Source organism: Parasteatoda tepidariorum, chromosome 3, assembly GCF_043381705.1.
Source record: "Parasteatoda tepidariorum isolate YZ-2023 chromosome 3, CAS_Ptep_4.0, whole genome shotgun sequence".
NCBI lineage: Eukaryota > Metazoa > Arthropoda > Arachnida > Araneae > Theridiidae > Parasteatoda > Parasteatoda tepidariorum.
The window spans coordinates 96592810-96614634 of record NC_092206.1 but is presented as its reverse complement, the minus strand read 5'-3'; the positions used below and the strand labels follow the sequence as shown (position 1 = coordinate 96614634).

The 21825-nt window shown below is 29.8% G+C and overlaps 2 protein-coding genes across 5 annotated transcripts; one reads left to right on the top strand and one right to left on the bottom strand.

The window, feature by feature from the left end:
• The first annotated feature begins 3188 nt into the window (after positions 1-3188).
• On the top strand, positions 3189-21188 carry LOC107446051 (zinc finger protein 271). Its single transcript, XM_071179286.1, has 2 exons — positions 3189-5266; positions 20215-21188. Exons 1-2 carry the CDS (start codon positions 4349-4351, stop codon positions 21070-21072), a joined length of 1776 nt encoding a protein of 591 aa, XP_071035387.1. The 5' UTR covers positions 3189-4348; the 3' UTR covers positions 21073-21188.
• On the bottom strand, positions 10868-14606 carry LOC107446055 (zinc finger protein 585A). 4 transcript variants are annotated; one of them, XM_016060588.3, is made up of 2 exons: positions 14476-14606; positions 10868-13378 (listed from the first exon to the last, which is right to left on the bottom strand). In XM_016060588.3, exon 2 carries the CDS (start codon positions 12283-12285, stop codon positions 11248-11250), a length of 1038 nt encoding a protein of 345 aa, XP_015916074.2. In that variant the 5' UTR covers positions 12286-13378; positions 14476-14606; the 3' UTR covers positions 10868-11247. The 4 variants fall into 4 exon arrangements, with proteins under 4 accessions (XP_015916074.2, XP_042902516.1, XP_042902515.1 ...); XM_043046582.2 differs by having other exon boundaries at positions 14460-14552; XM_043046581.2 differs by having other exon boundaries at positions 14366-14526.
• Positions 21189-21825: the final 637 nt, after the last annotated feature.

The following is a 21825-nucleotide window of genomic DNA, read 5'->3' as shown; positions in this document are numbered from 1 at the left end:
TAGATATAGAACAAGGACTGCAAATTTAACTGTTGGATGTAAAACCTTATTAATAATATAATGATTGTTAATGATAAAACGATGGAAAATCTTTATTCCTCTAATAAAATATTTCAAAAAAAGTTTTTTTCTCAGGTTATAGCATTCACAATTACCTTAATAAATTTTAATCGTAGTGACGGGGTTCCATAGAGGGAGACTTAAATAATAATTGAGAGCCGCTGTCTTAGAGCATGGCATAATAACCACGAATTCGGTTAATTTTGATTTTCACTTTTGCCCTAAATACAGCCCTAGAAATTTTTAGTTCCAAGCAATTTATGACCAGNTATCTGATATTTCCGAAGTTAGGAAAAAAGAGTCCCAAGGCAATATAAAGAAGCTAAAAACATTTTCTCACAGTGTAAAGTGAGGAGGCTATTTGACAACTCTGTGGGTGGTAGTTACGAAAGTGGGGATATTTTCATCTGTGGAAAGAGCGTTTTATTGCTCTTTTGGTTAGAAAAGTGAAGAGTAACAATTATTTTATAGTTGTAAGCACTTCGATTAGATTTTGAAAAGAGCCCGACAATGTAAAAAAGAAAAAAAAATGCATTTTGGACTTCAGAGGGCCCCAGCTCCAAATAAAACTTTGTTTTAAAACGAAAAAAAAAGTGGGATCTGGGGGCCCTTGCCATCTCGGGGCCCCAAGCTACAGCTTATTTAGCTTATACGTAAATCCGGCCCTGCCAAAACAACACGCCCACTTCCACCTGTACATCGGAACAACCAGAACATTGTACAACTCCTGTCTCGTCCCAAATACATATTGATACTATGTTTTTGGCTACTACTAAGAGTCCCACTAATAGAGCTCCACAATCTCGATTAAATACATCTGTCAGTGACATCGTGAAGCTAAATAAACAAAATCGAGGAATTCTAAACGCTTATAACGTAGCTAATATCTACTTTCTGCTTTAAGTCAAGTGGTACAAATAATTCCTTGGTCCTGTAGATGCATTATTAACAACAGTTACTCACCTTAGTCATAACTCTCAACATATCAATAAATATCACTGTTGTTGTTGTTCATTTACGTCACACTAGAGCTGCACAATGGGCTATTGGCGACTGTCTGGGAAACATCTCAGAGGATTATCCGAAGACATGCCATCACAATTTTGATTCTCTGCGGAGGGGGTGGCACCCCCGCTTCGGCATCCCGACGACCTGCACGCGAAGTCGAGCACTTTACAGTAGAACAGTTTAACGAGGCCCAATACCGCACATCCTTGGTCCCTACGCAGAGTGATCCAAGTGGTCACCCACCCACACACTGACCGCAGCCAGTGATGCTTGACTTCGGTGATCTGCTGGGAACCGTGTCTTAACGATCAGTCCACTGCTGGACATCACTGTTCGAACTGTCGCAGTGTAAAAAACAAATTCCGCTTACTGAAATTTAAATCTTTCTCCCAATCCGAAGTGATAGCTCTTGTCCAAGTGAGACGTCTTTAACAATTCTTCCATGATCTTTTCCTACCTGAGGGGCCAAAGGTCGAGGTTGTGCATTAGGCGTGCACTGTTTGCCCCAGTCCCATGGGGCCCACTGTTTGCCTCATCCCATGCTCGTCCTGGCGTGTCAACTAACTGCAAGTTACACAAATTGGTTTGGTTTCAACCACCCTCCATTAAATACCACCTTCCAACTTCCAACTCAAACCCCTGCAAATGTTTCAATTTATCTTGATAATTTACCATTTCAACCTAAAAATTCACTCCCGCTACGGGTTCGAGCGTTGTCTGAACACTGAACAGTTTCGTCAACTGAATTTCTCAAATAGTATTATTTTTGCAATCGATGAATGCAAACAATCAAACAAAATTGGCGTGGGAATATGTACCTCCAAAGGGTAAACGATCTCAGGTCAGCTTCTTCGGCATACATCGGTTTTTACCACCGAAGGATTGGCTATTTTCTTTGCCTTCAAACATTGTGTTACAAGCAATGACCACTATATTTGTCTAACGGACAACCATTTGATCCTTCCGTCTATAACCAAAGACACTTGAAAAATCTCCAAGAATCCTCTTTTTCTTGACCAAATTACCAAATCAATTCAGACAGTGAGATCATTTATTTGGGTTCCATCTCACACGAATAAAAGAAAATGAACAAGCAGATCGGTTTTAAAAACAAGGGCTAAACCATAATATCATATCACATCTTTCATCCCCTCAAGATCACAGTCAAGCTTTCCTTAAGGAAGCGCTCAATAAAGAATTCGGTGTATGGAAGGGTTGCAAATACTTCAATCACCTTGATAGATCTCAGGATCACCTTCCATTAATGAGCTCCCGAAATCTTGATGTTCCGATCCCCAGACTCAGAACTAAATCTCTTCCGAATAATGCGCGATTAGACAAGTGTAATCTGATGCGTAGCCCAAATTATTTGTATTGCTGAGGTGTCGACGCGAACGATTACTTTCTCCCGGAATGTCCCTTATTACAAAATGCTCTAAAAAAAGTACTTATCTCTTCTGAATCCAAAATTTACTGACTCCATGCTACAAATCGTTTCCAACTTTTTACTGCATTTTTCTGCTAGCTATCTTCTCGCAGAGGACAAATCGTAAAGATACGGTTCCATGTAGAAAACCAAAGTCAAGCATCACTGGCTGCATTCAATAAACGGGTGGGTGACCACTTTGATCAGCCTGAGTAGGGACAGAGGGTGCGTGGTATCAGTCCTTGTTAAACTGTTCTTCCGTAAAGTGCTCGACTTCGCGTGCAGGTCGTCGGACTACCTAAGTAGGGGAGCAATCCCCTCTGCAGAGGGTCAAAATTTCGTTGGCATGTCTTCAAATAATCATCAAGGATATTTCCCAGACAGCCGCCAATAGCCCATTGTGCAGCTCAAGTGTAACTTAAATAAAGTACCTACCTACCGAACCACAAACCATTTCTGACTTTTTACTGCATTTTTCTGATAACTGCTATCATCCCGCAGAGGACTGATCGTAAAGATGAGTTTTCCAGTGAAACACTGAAGTCAAGCATCGCTGAGTGCGATCAGTAAGCGAGAGGGTGACCACTTTGAGCAGTCTGTGTAGGAACCGAGGGTGCGCTGATCGGTCCTCGTTAAGCATTTTGACCGTAAAGTGCTCGAGTTCACGCTCGCTGGTCGTTGGGCTACTAAAGCAGGGGAGCCATCCCCTCTGCAGAGGATCAAAACAGCTCTAGTGCGACGTAAATTAAGTACCTATCTACCTTTGCTAGCTATCTAGCCTCAACCATAGGCTTCATTAATAGAAACGCAAAGCTATAAGCTAATGCAAAGAGCTCATCAAACTTTTCTGCAATCAACATGAATGACTGATGAATTTTTAAATTTGTGTGCAGTTTTTGGTAAATACTAAATCAAATGAATCCTGATTTGGTATTGTTATTAAGAAACATTAAAAATTATTAATATTTGAAAACGCGGTTTTTAAATGGGATCTTCATTCGTTTATTGTTTGTAACACATCATCATTATCTGCTCTTATTTCTGAAACACAACCAAACATAGAACAAGTAGTATACACTAAGAGAATTATGAAGTGTATGTGATGAAAAAATTAAAACTTTAGCAACAAGTAATGAAAATGAATTTATTGCATTCTACAAAAAGTGTCTTTTTGGAGTAGTTTAATCAAATAAAGCTTATGTATGACAGATTTTATTCATATGACACTTTTTTCTCATTGGTGAAAAGCCTTATTAAAGATTGTGTGAAGAAAAGAAACTGACATAAATTGAATTTATGCTGTGTTTATCATTAAAGATTGTGTGAAGAAAAGAAACTGACATAAATTGAATTTCTGCTGTGTTCATCATTAAATAATTTTTTTAAATTAAATTTTGTGTTTATTGCAATTTTTTTTAATCAACCAGAAGTCTTCGTAAAAGTTCACAGTCAAAATTTTTGAAAGTCAACAAAGTCTGTAAACGCTTATAGTTAACAATATCTGATAGTGTTTTTAATGAATAATCATATTTGTGCTTAAAAAAAGCGTAAAGAAAAAGAAATTTTTTAAAAAATGTTCTGACCTATTATTTTCACAACCTGCTGAAAATTTGTAGCAGTATTATGTGAGCAATTGATATAGGCTGATAATTGAATTATGAGAAAAATATATTGGTTAAGCTTTTATTGATGCTAAAATGAAACATTAATAAATCAGTGTATATAGCATAGCATTTGCTCAATATCAAATATTTTTCCTTTCATTAAGAATCTCAGTTGTGACATCGGTAGTATGAGATAGTGTTTTCATATTAAAGATAATTTAATGATCACAATATAGTGCAGGTGTATATTATGTGCAATATGAACTCTTCATCAAACAGCGATTTATCTAAAAGTAATGCTCTTCATACTGGTAAGGAACCTCATTCTGATAACGAAGACAGGCAGAATATTTCAGTAAATACTGAACTAACTCTCAACAATCCATTTCAGACTTTTACAAAAACTTATTCATGTAATAGTATATGCAATAAAAGTTTTCCAAAGGAAGGCAGTCTCATTGACCATCAGCGTGTTCATACTCATGAGAAGCCTTATACGTGTAATATATGTAATCGGAGTTTTTCTCAGAAATGTAAGCTAACTGCCCACGGTAGTGTTCATACTGGCGAGAAACTTTATTCTTGTGCTATATGTAAAATGAGTTTTTCTCGGAAAGGTAATCTAACTGCTCACAATCGTGTTCATACTGGTGAAAAACCGTATTCTTGTAATATATGTGGAAAAAGTTTTTCCCAGAATTGTTATTTAATGAAACACACTTTTGTCCATACAGGGGAAAAACCTTATTCTTGTAATGTATGTAGTAAGAGTTTTTCCCATCAAAAAAATCTAACTGGTCACTTACGTGTTCACACTGGGGAGAAACCATATTCTTGCAGTGTATGTAATAAGGGTTTTGCTACTAAAAGCAATCTAAATGAACATAATCGAACTCATACAGGTCAAAAGCCTTATAGTTGCAGTGTATGTAATAAAAGTTTTTGTAATAGTAGAGTTCTAACTGAACATAGTCGTATTCATACTGGTGAGAAACCTTTTTCTTGTAGTATATGTAATAGGAGATTTACAAAAAAGGGTGATCTAACTCGCCATAATAATATTCATACTGGTGAGAAACCTGACACCCCTGTAGCAGAATTTTTTGGGCTTTCTGCGACAAATTTCTCTAGCACTAATATCTTTCTACAAGATATTTTTAAAAATAACTAATATACATGTTATTGATTAAATTTAAAGTAACAGAAACATTGTATTTACAAAGAAAAGCCTATTTGGATGTAATAAAATTGTATTTATTTTTTTTAAAATGAATATGTAATATTTTTTTTAATTCTATATCATAGGCGATATTCTCACATTTCGTAAGAGGAAAACACAAGACTTATTTTGCATTCAGTAAATCATCATCATCACATAAAAAAATAATAATTAAAAATCAGTGAATGGAAAGAAAGCCAATTTTTTTTTATTTTTCCGAAAAGGTAATAAGAAAATCATGAGTATTTCTTCCCATCTGATGCGTGAAAAAGGTATCTCTTGAGTATAATCATGGAGGAAAAAAAATCTTTCAAACATTTCTGCAGAAGAGAAATATTTTGCTTCAATATTCTTTATTTTTCATTCTTCTCAAATAGGAATCGAAAAATTAAGAACATTTCTTTCTCCTCCGATGTGCGAAAAAGGCATTTCTTAAATGTAATTTTAGAGAAAGAAAATTTTTAAAATTTTTGCAGAAAAGAAAATTAAAATTTTTCACTTTCTAAAGAGAAATTCTTTCTGCAAGAATTCTAACGTTCTGCGACAGTGTCGCCGTTATTCTGCCGCGGGGCCTGACACTTGCAGCATACGTATCAAGAGTTTTTCAAAGGGTGATCTGTCTGTCCACGCTAGAGTTCATGCTAATGGAAAACCTTTTTCGTATAGTATATGTAATGAGAATTTTTCTCAATGAGATACTCTAACTTATCATACTCATACTGGTGAGAAACCTTATTCATGTAGTATTTGTAATAAGAATTTTTCACATGAACGAATTTTAACTCGATACAATTATGTTCATACTAATGTGAATCTTTATTCTTGTAGTGTTTGTTATCGAAGTTTCTCTAAGAAAAGTTATCTAACTGCACATTATAGTGTTCATTCACGCTAGAAAGCTTATTCTTATAGTTTATATAATTGCTGCTTTTCGCAAAAATTTATTCTGACTGATCATAATATGACTTTGTAAAACCATATCATAGTCTTTGTTATGAGTTTTTTTTTTTTTTTCCCCAGAGGTATGTCTTATCACAGTTTTGTTTATATTGATAAGAAATTTTATTTTTGTAATGTATGTAATGACTGTTTTTTTCTGGTAAAAATAATACTTTTGTGTTCAGCAGACTGGTAAAAAATCCTTATATATAATAAAAAAAATTTGAATAAAAGAAATCTAGATTCCTGTTTGAAACATTATTCTTGTATATGTGATAAAACTTTTTCACTTTAAGAAAATTTTACTAATTTCTATCATAATATCAGTACAAAAACTGCTCTCACAAGCAAGGATACCTAAAGCTGGCTGGTAATTGATTTTTGCAAAAAAGGGAAATATTTGATTTTTTATTTAAAAAAATAAATAAAAAATTCTACAACAGGTCTGGAAAATTACTTAATTTAATGGTATCCCTGATTGGCAAATTAAGTAAATCAAACATCAATTTACAATTTCAATGTTCCATGGTTTAATTTTCTTAAATTTATTAATACTGAAACATTATTTTTTATTAAATTGTTATCTTTAATTTTCTGTTTCAAGCTCTTTGAAAATACAGTAGAGCCTCGATTAACCGTGCTTCGATTAATCGAGGTTTCTGTTAATCGAGTCGATAATAAAGTTTTTTTCCTGATATTCTTGTAGCATAATCATTGTGAAATGTGGTCCCTGTAATTCAATGACTCTTGTTTATTGTTGTTCTATGTATAAATTAATAAACAGTAATTAATAAACTATAATAAATTTAAAAACCATAATTTTATGGCAAAAATTTGGTATATACAAAAATTACCATAAGTTATTCTTACAGGATACACGTTTTGCCATACATTTATGGCAAAAATATATGACAAAATTTTACCTTAGGCAAAATCATATAGGAACATCTTGTGGTAATTTTCTTAATGGCAGACCTATGATAAATTTTCCTAAAGGGAATGAGTCCTAAAAAATGACCACGCATTTTAGTTCACCGCTCGGCTCTACTGCCCCCAAAAGTACTCACTTTCCAAGAAATTTTGCAGCGCCCTCAGAAGTCAATAGCAGCGAGCAATGCTTTATTTCCACCAGGTGCCACGTGTTATCGGACTGTACTTTTGTAACAATGTACTTTTGCAACAAAGGTAACAGAATATTTTAAGAAATGGTAATGCAAAATTAACAAATTAATGTACATTAAATTCACAAAAAATAAAATAATTTCTTGAGATTTGTGTTATTTTTAAAAATGCATCTTTTAGTTTAATTTTAAAATAATTAAGAAAAAATTCCATTTTCTGTTTACAATTTATTGCTAGTAGTTAATTTCCTTTTTAAATTTGTTGACCTGTCAAACAGAACTTTATATATGTTTATTTTTATCATTTAAAAAACGTTTTTTATTTCAAAAGATGAATTTGCAAGCAAGGCGAGTTTTTAGATACAGTTTCTATTAACTGAGATTTCTGATATCCGAGGTACTAGAGGTCCCAATTAGCTCGGATAATCGATGTTCTACTGTACTATAACCATACTATTACAATTTAACAATATTACTCAATAGGATTGTAACAATCAACATAGGCTGATTATTTGAATACGAAAATACTTATTTTTAAGCTTATTGTGGTTATTCTCTGAGCCACCATCTTAAATTAACTAAAGGAAGGAGTCGAGACAAAGTGAAACTTAAATATTTTTGTCTACAGCAAACAAATGAGGAATTGATTCATCCTTATTTATATATATATATCAGTGTTCTCCCTAAGCTTTTTTAGAAGTGTGGCCCATCCTGCCTGCCTTTTGATCCCTATAAATGTGCCCTTTTTGTAAAAATAAGCCACCATCCCTTAAAAACATTGCCTTTGAATTCAATTCCATTTAAAAAAGTAATTCACTGTTGGAATAATATTTACACACTAGTAAAATTATCTGTCTTTATAGGTTTAATTATGATTATTATTAGAATTATTTACTTTGTTAGGATTATTCTCAACTGGCTAAGTTTTTTTTGTAGGGTTATATTAATGAATTTTTTGATGATCTTAAAACTATTTAATGCAGATTTCATTTCCTTCCTTCTAAACGTTTTAATCAATTAATTTTTCTAATAATTTTCAGTTTAAATTATAGAAGTTGTTAATCATTTTTTTTCAATTCGATTGATTCAACACCTTGAATCAAGCAAGTGATTCATATCACTGAATCAAATCAAGCGATCTAAAACACGATTTGAATCAAATAGGATCACTAATTTAAATTTCTATTTAAAATAAGTTATTCAAATCAAGTGATCAGGGATACTAGTTCAAAATAAATGTATAGGATCATTGATTTGAATTAAGTGATTGATATTAGTAATTCGAATCATGTGACTCGGTTTACTGATGTGAATCATGTATTTCGGTATGAGTTCAAATCATTATTTGAATCAAATTATTAAATTCAGGCTTTTAAATCCTGTGATTCGAAGAATCCCGTTGTTTGAATCGAGTGATTCGGATCACTGATCCATATCCAGTGGTTCTGATCACTAATTCAAATCAATTACATTACTTAACCAATCGATAGCAAATCCCGTTACTCGAATCAAGTATAATTCAAACCTCTATTCCAATCTAATAAAATCACCATACGAATCCAAATGATTTCAATCCGTTATTTAAATTGATTTAGTAGACCATCAATTTAAATCAAGTGATACGGATTAGTCTTTCGAATAAAATGATTCAGAACACTAATAAAAACACATGACACAAATTAGGTAATTTAAATCAAAATAAAAATAAGACACAAATTAAATCTTAATAATTAAAATCAAAATATAAATGTGTGTTTGCAGAACAGTACTTCATCAGGGGACACACTGCCTGCAAACACACAGGAGCCTTAATTTAAATCAAATCAATCGAAATGCTGATTAGTATCAAGTAATTTGGACCACTGATTTGAAACTAGTGTTTTAGATCACTAGTTCGACCCAAGTATTTTTTACCTCTGATCTGATTCAGTTCAAGTGATTTAAGCCTATATACTGTGACTCAAGAAATCAATGACGAATTACGTAATTAGAAGCAGATGATTTAATATACTACTCAATTCAAATTCTAATATCAGATCACATAACCATTACTTTTTTATTTTGATCAACAGTTAGTAAAAATAAAAAAGTATCACTTTAGAATTTGCTCAAATACAGATCGTCCAAGAATAGGTAATGATTTTGTAAAAATAAAATCTTCATTCATATTCAATACACATAATTTAGGAACAATGGCTTTAAAATCGTCCAACAGGAAGTCTTTTTTAGAAAGAAAAAAAAAGTTTAATGATTCAAAAAGGTAGTGCATGAAGAATAACTTTTCTATTGAAGCGAAAAACGTGCAACTTAAAGACAAATAGATTTTTGTATTTTTATTAACTAACAAAATAACAGTTTAATTTCGATTAAATAAATGCAACAAAGTATGTATACTAATGACAAATTTTATGAAACAAAACCAACCAGTTCTGTAGTTCCTAGAAAGCACTTGGTTCAACGACCCTTGATTTTTTTATTAACAATAATATGAACAGAAATATATTTATTAATTTTATGTATTGCAACAATGTTTTTGTATGTTCAGGCATATGAGATAAATTAGACTGTAAAACAATGACATTAAAAAAAAAAAAAAAAACCTTTTCATAATGGAAATGAAAAAAAAAAATTTACTTCAATTATACAATAAAGAATAATTAAGGCTAACAAGAATAGTAAATGTGTAGCGGGAAAAAAAGAGAAGTGTAAAGATGATAAAATTTATAAAAGATCCTAAAGAAAAAATCCAGAATCCAGTAAATGATAACTCAATAAATTATAAACTTATCTATATCAGCAGTTTCCAACCCACAGTCAGTGAGCCAGAAGTAAGTCAAGAGCAGTATGGTACTCGGCTGTAGATGTGCCCAGTACCACACTGAACGAGCGTTCTCATTTTTTTTCTTGAAAAATAAATATACGAATAAATTGGGGTCAATACAAATTCTGTACTTGGCTCGCACCAATCACAGTGCTGATGTAAAGTATCTTCAATGGTGATCATGGGTTAGAGTCCCCTTGCAATCAGACTAAAAGAGGTTTTCCTCTCCATGTAACGCAAATGCGGGTTTATTCCATCAAGAAAGTCCCTCACAATGGTAAATCTCCCCCAATATTTGATCCAGAAGTTCACATGTCTTCTGGATTAGGTTAAAAATTACCAGACTATAGAGTTGAACATTAGTAGCCGTTGACCCAAAATTGGTTCAGATGACTCAAAATAAAATATTAAGTATGATTTGAGGATAAAACAACCCTCTTTTAATTCAGACAGCCATATTGACTTAAATCGGCATCATGGTAGACAAACAGTATCAAAAATCTCATTAAAGTATTTTAGTTGACAATTGTGACAGCACAGCTATACGGAATACAATGAAGTTATTTTCTTTAAAGAATTCTTTACAGTATCATTTACTAAGAATTACTAACATATATGCATATTATGAGTATATATATATATGAGACGATAAAAAAAATGAAAGAAAAGGAAAAAAAATAAAGATTTATTAAGTTTCATAAACAGTGCATAAGCTTCAAGTACATAGAACACAGAATATAAGATAAAAAAAGTGAAAGAGATTTTAAAAACAATAAAAATTATTTTATACATTAGTTTAGTACCTTATTCTCTCTGATATCTTTTTTTCCCTTTTGTGTCTTGGGAATCAGCACTAAAGTTACAACTTCTATTTATTATTATATATTTTTAATATAAAAGATTCATTATAATTTTAGTTCCATAATTTAAATGCATTAAATTTAAATGCATAAAATATTTAAATAAAATTTAAATGCTTTCTCTATTATTTTGAATTCACTAATATTATAGTATTCACCTCCTTTCATTACAAGTTAATCATATAACAATTAACATATTTCAGTTTTAATTGTACTACAAGTTTGCTCCTCTTCAGAATGAACAAGGATGTGCTTATTTAAACAATTTTTTTGAGTAAAACCTATATTACATACACTACATACATAAGGTTTTACATCAGAATGAACAAATTCGTGTCGATTTAAATCCCATTTCCGAGCAAAACGCACGTTACAAATATTACAAGAATAAGGCTTTTCACCAGTATGAAGAAAATTATGTGCAATTAAATAACTTTTTTGAGAAAAACGCATATCACATGCACTACAAGTATAAGGCTTTTCACTAGTATGAACAACACTATGTCTATTTAAGTGATGTTTTTGAGTAAAACACATATTGCATATAATACAAGAATAAGGCTTTTCACCAGTATGAATACGATTGTGTGCATTTAAATAACTTTTTCGAGAAAAACGCATATTACATATAGTACAAGAATAAGGCTTTTCACCAGAATGAATACGATAATGGGTTTTTAAATCACCTTTTTGAGCATAACACACATTACATATACTACAAGAATAAGGCTTTTCACCAGAATGAATAAGCGAGTGCAGATTTAAATTACTTTTATGAGCAAAAGTCATGTCACATATAATACATACATAGGGTCTTTCACCAGAATGAATAAGTTTGTGTCTATTTAAATTACATTTTCGAGTGAAACACATATTACATGCATCACAAGAATACGGCTTTTCCCCATTATGAATACGGTTATGCGCTTTTAAATATCTTTTTTTAGTAAAGCACTTATGACACGTACTACAAGAATAAGGCTTTTCATTAGATTGAACAAGGTTGTGCTTTTCCCCAGTATGAATACGGTTATGCGCTTTTAAATATCTTTTTTTAGTAAAACACTTATTACATGTACTACAAGAATAAGGCTTTTCATTAGAATGAACAAGGTTGTGTTGATATAAAAGACTTTTTTGAGTAAAACTCATTTTACGTATGCTATGCAGAAAAGGCTTTTCACCCAAATAAATAAGTTTAAATACATTTAAATAATATTTTTGCATAAAACACTTATTACAGATGCAACAAGAAAAAAATGCTTTTTATTAGAAGCAACAAGATTCTGCTTAGACAAATATTTTTTTGATGAAAAACCCATATTAAACAATACAAGTTTTTGTGGGTAGGGAATTAAAATTACGTTTAAAAGAGAAAAGTGCACAACAATAAGTAAAGCTGACTACCAACTACTGATATACTTATTTTTCATACATTTCTTTTATTATTTGAATATAAAAATCGTAGATACGTAAAGCAAATTTTACACAAATATTCTTTTACAAGGTACTGAAGACAAAATATCAAAATAAGTCTTTATATATGCTAATAATTTACGTTTAACAATCCAGGTATCTAAAGATTACTTTCAAAGTTAAAAAGGGACAAACATGTAATTGTCAAAGTTAAAAAATTGACAAGTAAGCAATGAAGACTGCATTGATTGTTTAAATTTTTTTTAAAGACTTTCAACGCAGAATTTGCTTGAACTTAATTATCTTGATACATAAAGCAATTGTTTTTAAAAGTTCAAAAGATATAAAGACTGAAAAGGAGAAATTTCATATTCGTTCCTAAGTAATACCAAATATACAGTATTCAATAAACTTTACAATGAAAAATCAATATGAATGTAATATGCTTTAAAATAATAGTTAGCAAAAAATCTTCACTTATTAATTACAACATAAATTTCTAAACTGCTATCTTGATACTAATAATTTTTTAAGTACAAGTAGATAAGGAATGATAATGTGTTCAGCATGATAAGGAAGCGCATAATCAGGAATTCAATGAGTCAGACACAGATTCAGTTCACTAACATCAAAAGTCAATTTTTAGAACAGCAGTGCCTCTAACAATAAATATATAAATAAAACTGCTCAAAAACTTCTATATCTATATTTTAAAAATGGAGTAATCAATAAAAATCATATTCTTTATGTAAAGCAAGCATCAGGAATTGCAGATCCATTTCAAAATTAACATAAGGTTTTCTTCTTTAATTTTCAGAGAGCGATAATAGTTGATCTTTATGCAGTTAATAAAAGCATATCTTTCACAACCTCTTTATATTGTGCCCAAAAAGTTTATTATGTCCTAAGAAAAAAAGCAAAATTGATTAGTGAAAAAATTCATACAGAATTTAATAAATATTGTGATATAATATAATAGTAGTATTTGAAAGGAAAAAATAGTCACATCAAATTCTTGGAAAATCTGCCTATTTTAATGTATGATAAAAAATAAAATTAAAAAAACATTATTACACCTGAAAATTTGTATACTAACATAAAAAAGTATGAAGCTATAGACAAAATAAAAAATTGCTTTTTATTTTCTGTATAAAATTCATATAAACAATACACTACAATAGCATGCATGCATGATCACTAAATTTTTTGACCACCTGAAAGAGCTGTCAAAAAATAACAATTGTGTACATTTAAATTACAAGTCTTCTTGCTCAAATTGTGACAGTCCCATAAAAGTTAGCTGAAACTTCCTTAAACATGTACAATATTCAAGGCTATAGAAATGAGGAGGATAATATATGAAGATTAAAACAACCCTTAAACCTAAATATCTGTCAATGACATAACATAAAGAGTAATTTCTTTTACAAAAATAGAAAGATACAAATTGAAAAAAAAAACAGCCTTTCCTTATAATATTTTAACTCTGCACAATTTAACCTGCTACTTATACTATACCAATAAAAAGTTATTGGATAAGATGATACGTTTTAATCAAAAGGATTGATACTTATTCACAGTCACAACCTTTAAACTACTTACACTTGCAATAACGCAAATGAAACTAGATATAGTTTAGGAGGCGCTTTTCTGTTCTCAGAATATTAAATTTGAAAGGTAAAATAGTAAGTTTTCAAATATCCATCTGGCAATTTTACTGCAAGTTTTTTTTTAGTTTTGGTAGGACGCTAGTCAGCTTAACTAATGTTAATAAGTAATTTAATGATAATATTGTTTTTTTTCTCAAGCATTATTACTCAATTTCTTCAGAGATTTAATTGGTAAATGTAATAAAAAATGCGATATTTATGATTCTTTTAAAAAAAATTACATTTTTTGCCAAGCCCCCAAGAAATTTAGCTGGAGTGTTAAGTGGTTTGCATTTGAGAACAAAAAATAAAAATTTTGAAAGTTTTTAAAATTACATTTATTATAACTTACATTAATTACTACAAGATCAAGAATGCATTAAATGTACGCATAAAAAACGATTTCATTAGTATTTATGTTTGGGTGTTTGTGATTTTCGTCAACGTTTCCGGCTACCTCTTTCTGCTACTCTTCAAAGCACTTAAGAGAGAATAATTCATTTTTTAAGTAATCAAGTGCCCATGAAAGGTAAGAACAGAAATAGGCAGCGGTACTACTTGAATCACTTTAATAACTAAAAAGCTTTTCAGAACTGAAATATTTTAACACTTTATATATATATATTCTAAAAAAAACTTAGATAATTTGAAGTGAGTGATATTCATACAATATTCAAAATATACTCTATTTCAAACTAGTTAATAAATAAATTTTACAAATAATCCTAATGCATGATTTATGTTTACATAAAATATACAAATGTCTTCTGACTTCTTACTAAGAGAAAGCTTTGTTATGAGTTGTGTAAAAAATGCAATCAAAAAGATAAATATATAACTTTCTGAGTAGTGTGCCTTTAAGTACTTTGAAGGGAGGGAATCCTTAAATGTGTTTGTTTGAAGATGTATGATATATGTCTTATACATGTATACACAAATATCAAATTTGATCACTGTCCTTTTTATAGAAAAAATAAATCTATTCATTAAAATATTTATAGATAACCTTAGTTTTACTTACCATTTTTCTAATGTGATTAACCAGAGTTCTCTTCCTAGAAATAAATATGGCACTTCTCAGAAAAGGAGGGCAATAAAAATGTATCAAAATGTGTAATATTATGCAATAACTGAATATTATCCTCAACGATTTTTAAGTTACCCTCTTATACTGTTTTACATGTATATTTCAAAGTAATACTATCTTATTTTCAAAATGAAAGAAAAATTTGTAGTTTATAAAAGTATTAAAAGATACTTTTTTTGTTAGATAAAAAAGAAAATAATTATTAAGTGAAAGTAGTTATACTTCAGTAAAGTATTCAAGGAGTCTTGTCCATGTCTCAAATTTTTTTTAAAAAAAATCTCTTTTTTTTTCCAACTAAAACCTAGGTGATCGTTATTTACCCTAGAAACAAACTGATCATGAATTACCCTGGGTCACCCTATTTTTTTTCTTCTTCAAGCTAAAATGAAGGGAAAATTTCTGTATCGGTATCTGCATCAAAATAATTGTCTAGCTTTGGTGACATCTAAGCAATGGCAGCAATTTATTTAAAAAAAAAAAAAATGATCAAAAGTGAGGCAATCTTTAATATATTTTTTTCGATGTATTCCAAATAAAGCATTTTAATTTCAGTTGGTGGAAATGATGCTGAATTAAAAGATATCCCCAAAATGAAGCTTTTTTAAAGCTGAGAAATTTCACATCAAAAAGTAACCTAATGCATGAGCTGTGTATTAAAAAAATTGCTTTCGGTGTTAAAATTACTTTGTTGTGCTAAAATCAAACAAGTAAATTATTTTTTAGCTATTTCATTATAAAATATGAGCATAGATACTTAAAGCTAACATAGAAATAAAATAAAAAAAATATCCCTATCATACAATTGTATGATATGGTTAGGCTTAGTTAAGTGTCAACACTTAACTTAGCCTAACCATATAAAAAGAATTTTGAAATTTATTCTTCCTCTAGCAGTTTGAACTAAAATTAATAGTTTTTGCCAGTTTTTAATGATATTAGAAGAGAATTCATTAGCAGCTTAAACTTGCATACTGTATAAGTTAATCATAAATAGATAGTTTGTAAATATTGAACTTCTTATCAGTTTCTGAAACAGAAATAAAAACTCATATCTCTTTCTTTTTTTCCCTCCCAATTGTTGCTTTTTAACTTGTATTTAAAAGTACTATATCAAGTTTTGGAAAATAGCACGTAAATTTCAAACTGCATAGCAATTGTAAACTGTTTAAAAAATTGTTTTAATATTTAACTTTTCTCTCTATATTAAAAAGTCATAAGGGCCGAAGCTGATGTCTTGGGTGTTCTACCTCAAGTTACATTTTGTTTTGCTGTGCTAAACTAAGACACTTGAAACTACAAAGGATTGTAGAAAAATCTATAGGGAATATGTTGGAATAATAATAATAATAGACATTAATATATACAGTACCCTTCCAAATTATTAGGGACGCTTAAAATTTCTAAAAAATTGTCATTTTCCAAAGTGTCATAACTTTTTCAAAAATGAATCAATTTTCATACAATTTTCAGGATATCATGTTCAGATCTTCTACTTTCACCTAAAAATTACTAATTTAATTTAACTCAATTTTTTGCAAAAATTTGCACATTTGAACCAAGCAATTTTTTTTTTAAAAAAATGTCAAGTCTGACAAGTTGCTTCTTTGTAACAAAATTTTTTGCATAAAAATTACTATTTACACATTAAAGTGCATGCCATTAACTTTAAAACGCGCTAAAGTAAATGACTTTACGATTTTTTTTTTTATCGAGTTATGAGATTTTTAAAACTTTTTGTCATTTACAGTGAAAACGAAATTATTGTGAATTCGAAAATTATTTTGTATTTAGTATTATTTTTTTGCAACTTTCTTATTCGGATTAATTAAGTTTTTTATTTGAAACAGTATTACAAACAAGAACATTATTTGTAAATTTGCAATAACAATTTTAAAAAACGACTCAAAAATTTTTTAAGAAATTTAACTTTATTTTGCTTAGCTATTTTTATAGCAAAGCTAAATTTTTCTCAACTGTGATAAATATAAACTTATGCAAACCTTACGTAACAAATAAATAATTGATAGCTAGCAAATTTTCAACAGAAAATAGTCAATATTTTGATCTCTTTAAGCTGAAGAATAAATACTAAATAATTTTCGAATTCACAATAATTTCATTTTCACTATAAATGACAAAACATTTTGAAAATCTCATAACTCAATGAAACAAAATCATAAAGTCATTTACTTTAGCGCGTTTTAAAGTTAATGACATGTACTTTAATGTGTAAATAGTAATTTTTATGCAAAAAATTTTGTTACAAAGTAGCAATTTGTCAGACTTGACATTTTTTTTAAAAAAAAAATTGCTTGGTTCAAATGTGCAAATTTTTGCAAAAAATTTAGTTAAATGAAATTAGTAATTTTTAGGTGAAAGTAGAAGACCTGAACGTGAAATCCTGAAATTTTTATGAAAATTGATAAATTTTTGAAAAAGTTATGACACTTTGAGAAATGGCAATTTTTTAGAAATTTTAAGTGTCCCTAATAATTTGGAAGGGTACTGTATATATATTTTTTAATTCAGAGAGAAATTTTTTGTAATTTTAAGTTCTTTTTCACAAAATTTTTCTCACTTTTCCTTTACATTATTTTTTGTTTTGTTGCATAAAAACTTGAAATTACATTGAAAATTTTTTTAATTACATCGGGGTTTAGAGAATTACATACAGGGAGAGTGACAAAGAAAAAAAACTAGCATTGGACAATGGCTTTGAAAATTATTAACTGTTTAATTTGTAGGGAAAAGATGCCATGTGTGATGACTCCATAACCTGCTGAAATACAACTACAGAGTTAAAATTTGACCATCGAAAGAGCCCTTTTTTTTGTGAACATGATACAATTTTGTTCCAAAAGTCCAAATATGTTCATAAGTTATTGCAAATTTAAGTACTTTTTATTTATTTATTTTGCTTTAAATATAGATTACTTATCTATTGTTCTAGAAAGCTGGCACTCAAGAGTAGATGTCAATCAAAATTAACAAAAAATATATAATGGAGAGAGATTACATCTTACCAGGTATAACGATGAAAGTCTTAATGTTTATATTAAAATTTGAAAATATATATAAAAAAAAGAGCTTAATAAGGAATAAAACCCTTCCGTATTTGAATTATTAGTCTCGTCAACTAATAAAATATGCTTCTTATTTATTTTCTCCTATTTTGTCATGCAATCTGAATCCCTTAGGTTCAATTTTTTGTTTTATTTTAAATTATGAATGAATGTCTTTAAAATCTGGGTAATTGTTTATTTCATGAATTTAACATATTGTTCTTACACAAAGCTACAATAATCGTATAATTTGAAAACAAAATCTTCTATGTCTTCATGGAAAATTTGTTGTTTAAGGTGAAGAAAAACAATGAATGAGAAGTAATTGCAAGAAGTTGGTGAGCAAGTCTTTTTTAAAAGTTACAAGAAACCTATTTCTTCTGGGGTGTTTTTTTCCCCTTTGTGGAAAAAAAAACTAACCTTTTTTGTTTAGATGGATAAAAAAATAAAAAAAAAGATCAATGTGTCACTGTGAATGATAGAATTTTTGCAATAAAAATTTCCAATTTAAATCTTCCTTTTGCCCGATGTCTCTTTTCTACTTACCGTGTTTGGTAAATTGTTAAATATTTGGAGCAATATATAATATAGACCAGGGATGGCGAACCAATGGCACGCGTGCCATTTATGGCACTCGACACAATATTTAGGGCACACCACCTATCACAATTGGAGCATATGTAACAATTAAATTAAAATTCACGAAAAACAAACAAAATAATAAGCAATTATTAATTTAAAAAATTAACAATTAATGCTAAAAAAATAATTAATAACCATAAAAAACAAACTAACAATAAATAACTAGCAAAAATAATTTAAGAGTCCTGCTTAAACTAACATCTTACAACCTAATATAAGTTATTTGTCATCTAATCTGCAACAACAGAAGTCACACTGATGTTACTTTAAGTTGAATTATGCGTGTAACTGAGACATTGCAAAATGTATTTTATTTCAATGTAAATAAAAAGTTTTGAGTTGATAGTGTTTAGTATTATTATTTTCCCTATAATCACGAAGTCAAAATTATTTGACGGCACGTCTATGACCTCATTAAAAAAATTTTTTAGAAAAATGGCACGTTGATGTATAAAGGTTCGCCACCCCTGATATAGACTATTGTACGAGTAGACTCTTAATTTTTTTTTTCTGTCTTTAATACCAATAAAAAAATATTTTTCTTTAACTAAAATATACGATAAATTATATAAATAACTATATATATTTTTCAGGTTTTCCTGTTAAAGTTGGAGGTATTGCTCTTTGTTCCATGATGCTTGAAGATAGCCATGGAAGAAGATATCAAACATACCTTTAAAATTTGTTTTTCTTGTCGCAGTCAAAAAACTGAATCCAGACTAATATCTTTCCTTACTTAGGGAAATTACAGTATTGAATAGCATTTTACTGTAGTGTTTCATTAATATTTAACCTTTGATTTCAATGAATAAGGACTTAGATGTATTGTTAATAATTTAATATTTCTATTAATTTTGCGTGCAGAGTATTTTAACATATTTTCTAGATTTATAAATCTCTGTCCCTTATTCTGCAGAGAAACTCTGTTCTTGTGGAGTACTTGTAAATGCAGCTCTAACTATTTTTTAACTAGTCGTACAAAAGTTCACCTTTATAAAGTTAACCGTACATGTAAAAATCTTTAATAAGTGGCTTTAGCCATACATAACTTAGTACTGTATGACAATAGACTTACTTGTGTTTGATATTCATATAGGCGGAACCATTTTCTTGTAGTTGAGGAAAAAGTGTGTAGTCAAAAACTCTGGCCTCGTTGCTCACTATCTTCTTTTTTTTATTTTTAACAGGGGTTTACTCTGTCTGACAATGTACAAAACCTTATTCTTGTATATATAATAATACATAGTTTTCCACATAAACGTTATATGACTAAGTGCGTTTGTTGTCATACTGCTGAGAGACCTTATTTTTGCAGGTGTGTAATAAAAGTTTTTCATGTCGAAGAAGTCTGAGTGCTCATAGTCGTGTTCATACTAGTGAGAAACCTTATTCTTGTAGTATGTGTAATAAGAGTTTCTCACTGTGGAGTAGTCTGACAGAACACGGACATGTACATACTGGTGAGAAACCGTATTCTTGTAATATATGTAATAAGAGTTTTTCATATCGAAGTAATCTGACTGCTCACAGTCGTGTGCATACTGGTGAGAAACCCTATTCTTGTAGTGTATGTAATAAAAGTTACTTAAATAAGAGTGCACTGACATATCACAGTCTGACCCATACTGGAGAAAAGCCTTTTTCTTGTAACATATGTAATAAAGGTTTTTTAGATAGAAGTCATCTGACTGCACACACTCGTGTTCATACAGGTGAGAAACCGTATTCTTGTAGTATATGTAATAAAAGTTTTTCATATAGAAGTCATCTGACTGAACACAGTCGTGTTCATACTGGTGAGAAACCTTATTCTTGTAGTATATGCAATAAAAGTTTTTTAAATAGAAGTCATCTGACTGAACACTGTCGTGTACACACTGGTGAGAAACCGTATTCTTGTAGTGTATGTAATAAGAGTTTCTCCCATAGAAGTAATTTGACTGGACACATTCATGTTCATACTGGTGAAAAACTTTTTCCATGTAGCATATGTAATAAAAGTTTTCTACGGAAGACAAATCTTTGTGACCACATGCACATTCATACTGGTGAGAAGCGTTATTCTTGTAGTATATGTAAAAAAGGTTTTTTATATAAAAGTCGTCTGACTGCACACAGTCTTGTTCATACTGTTGATAAAACTTATTCTTGTAGTTAATGTATAAAGAGTTTTTTTCTGAGGATAAGTTAAATTGCTCCCTGTTGTGTTTATACTGTTCATTAACTTTATTCTTGTTGTAAGTGTAATAAAATTGCTTTTTTCAAGATAGTGAACTATTTGTTCATAATTATTGTCATTGTAGTTAGAAACCTCATTCTCCAACTTTATATAAAAAGAGTTTTTAGAAAAATATTTTAACTGACTGCAATAGTGTTGCGAATAATAACTTATATTGCCAAATTGAAAGTTGTGTCTGGTAAGAAACCATTTTTTTTTTTCTTTGTTGGCTCAGTTTGACAGAGCCGATATAAGACATTAAATATCTTTAAACTTAAAAATGCAACAAATCGTGATTTTACTGAATATTTCACAATTCTTTTTGGCTGAATGTTGGGCTTTCTCACTACCAAGTAGTGAATTCATTTTTTGTTTGAGAGCAAACCATTGTTTGCTTTATAAGCATAATACTTGTATATAATATATATATTGCACAATATTTGTGATATCGATAGATTTTACCTATATTTAGTAAAACTTAAAATACGAATAATTATCAAAAATGTAAAATTTTCTTATCAGAATGTTTTATGCAAGATCTTAAAATTGTGATTAGATTCATTATCTAATAAAGTTTTTGAAATGAATTTAGAAATAAATAATTTAGATCAACTGTAGGAATGAGTGCAGCATTATTTGGTTCTAAGTTGATACATTTATATATATTGGGGGGCATAGCGTTTTTAAAAAGTG

What these genes read in the sequence shown, in the direction of transcription:
- LOC107446055 (XM_016060588.3), bottom strand. Translation starts at nt 12,285, where the DNA reads ATGCAAAAATATTATTTAAATGTATTTAAACTTATTTATTTGGGTGAA.
- LOC107446051 (XM_071179286.1), top strand. Translation starts at nt 4,349, where the DNA reads ATGTGCAATATGAACTCTTCATCAAACAGCGATTTATCTAAAAGTAAT. An exon ending in AAGATATTTTTAAAAATAAC is followed by an intron (nt 5,267 to 20,214) that starts TAATATACATGT and finishes TACTGCTGAGAG; the next exon opens with ACCTTATTTTTGCAGGTGTG.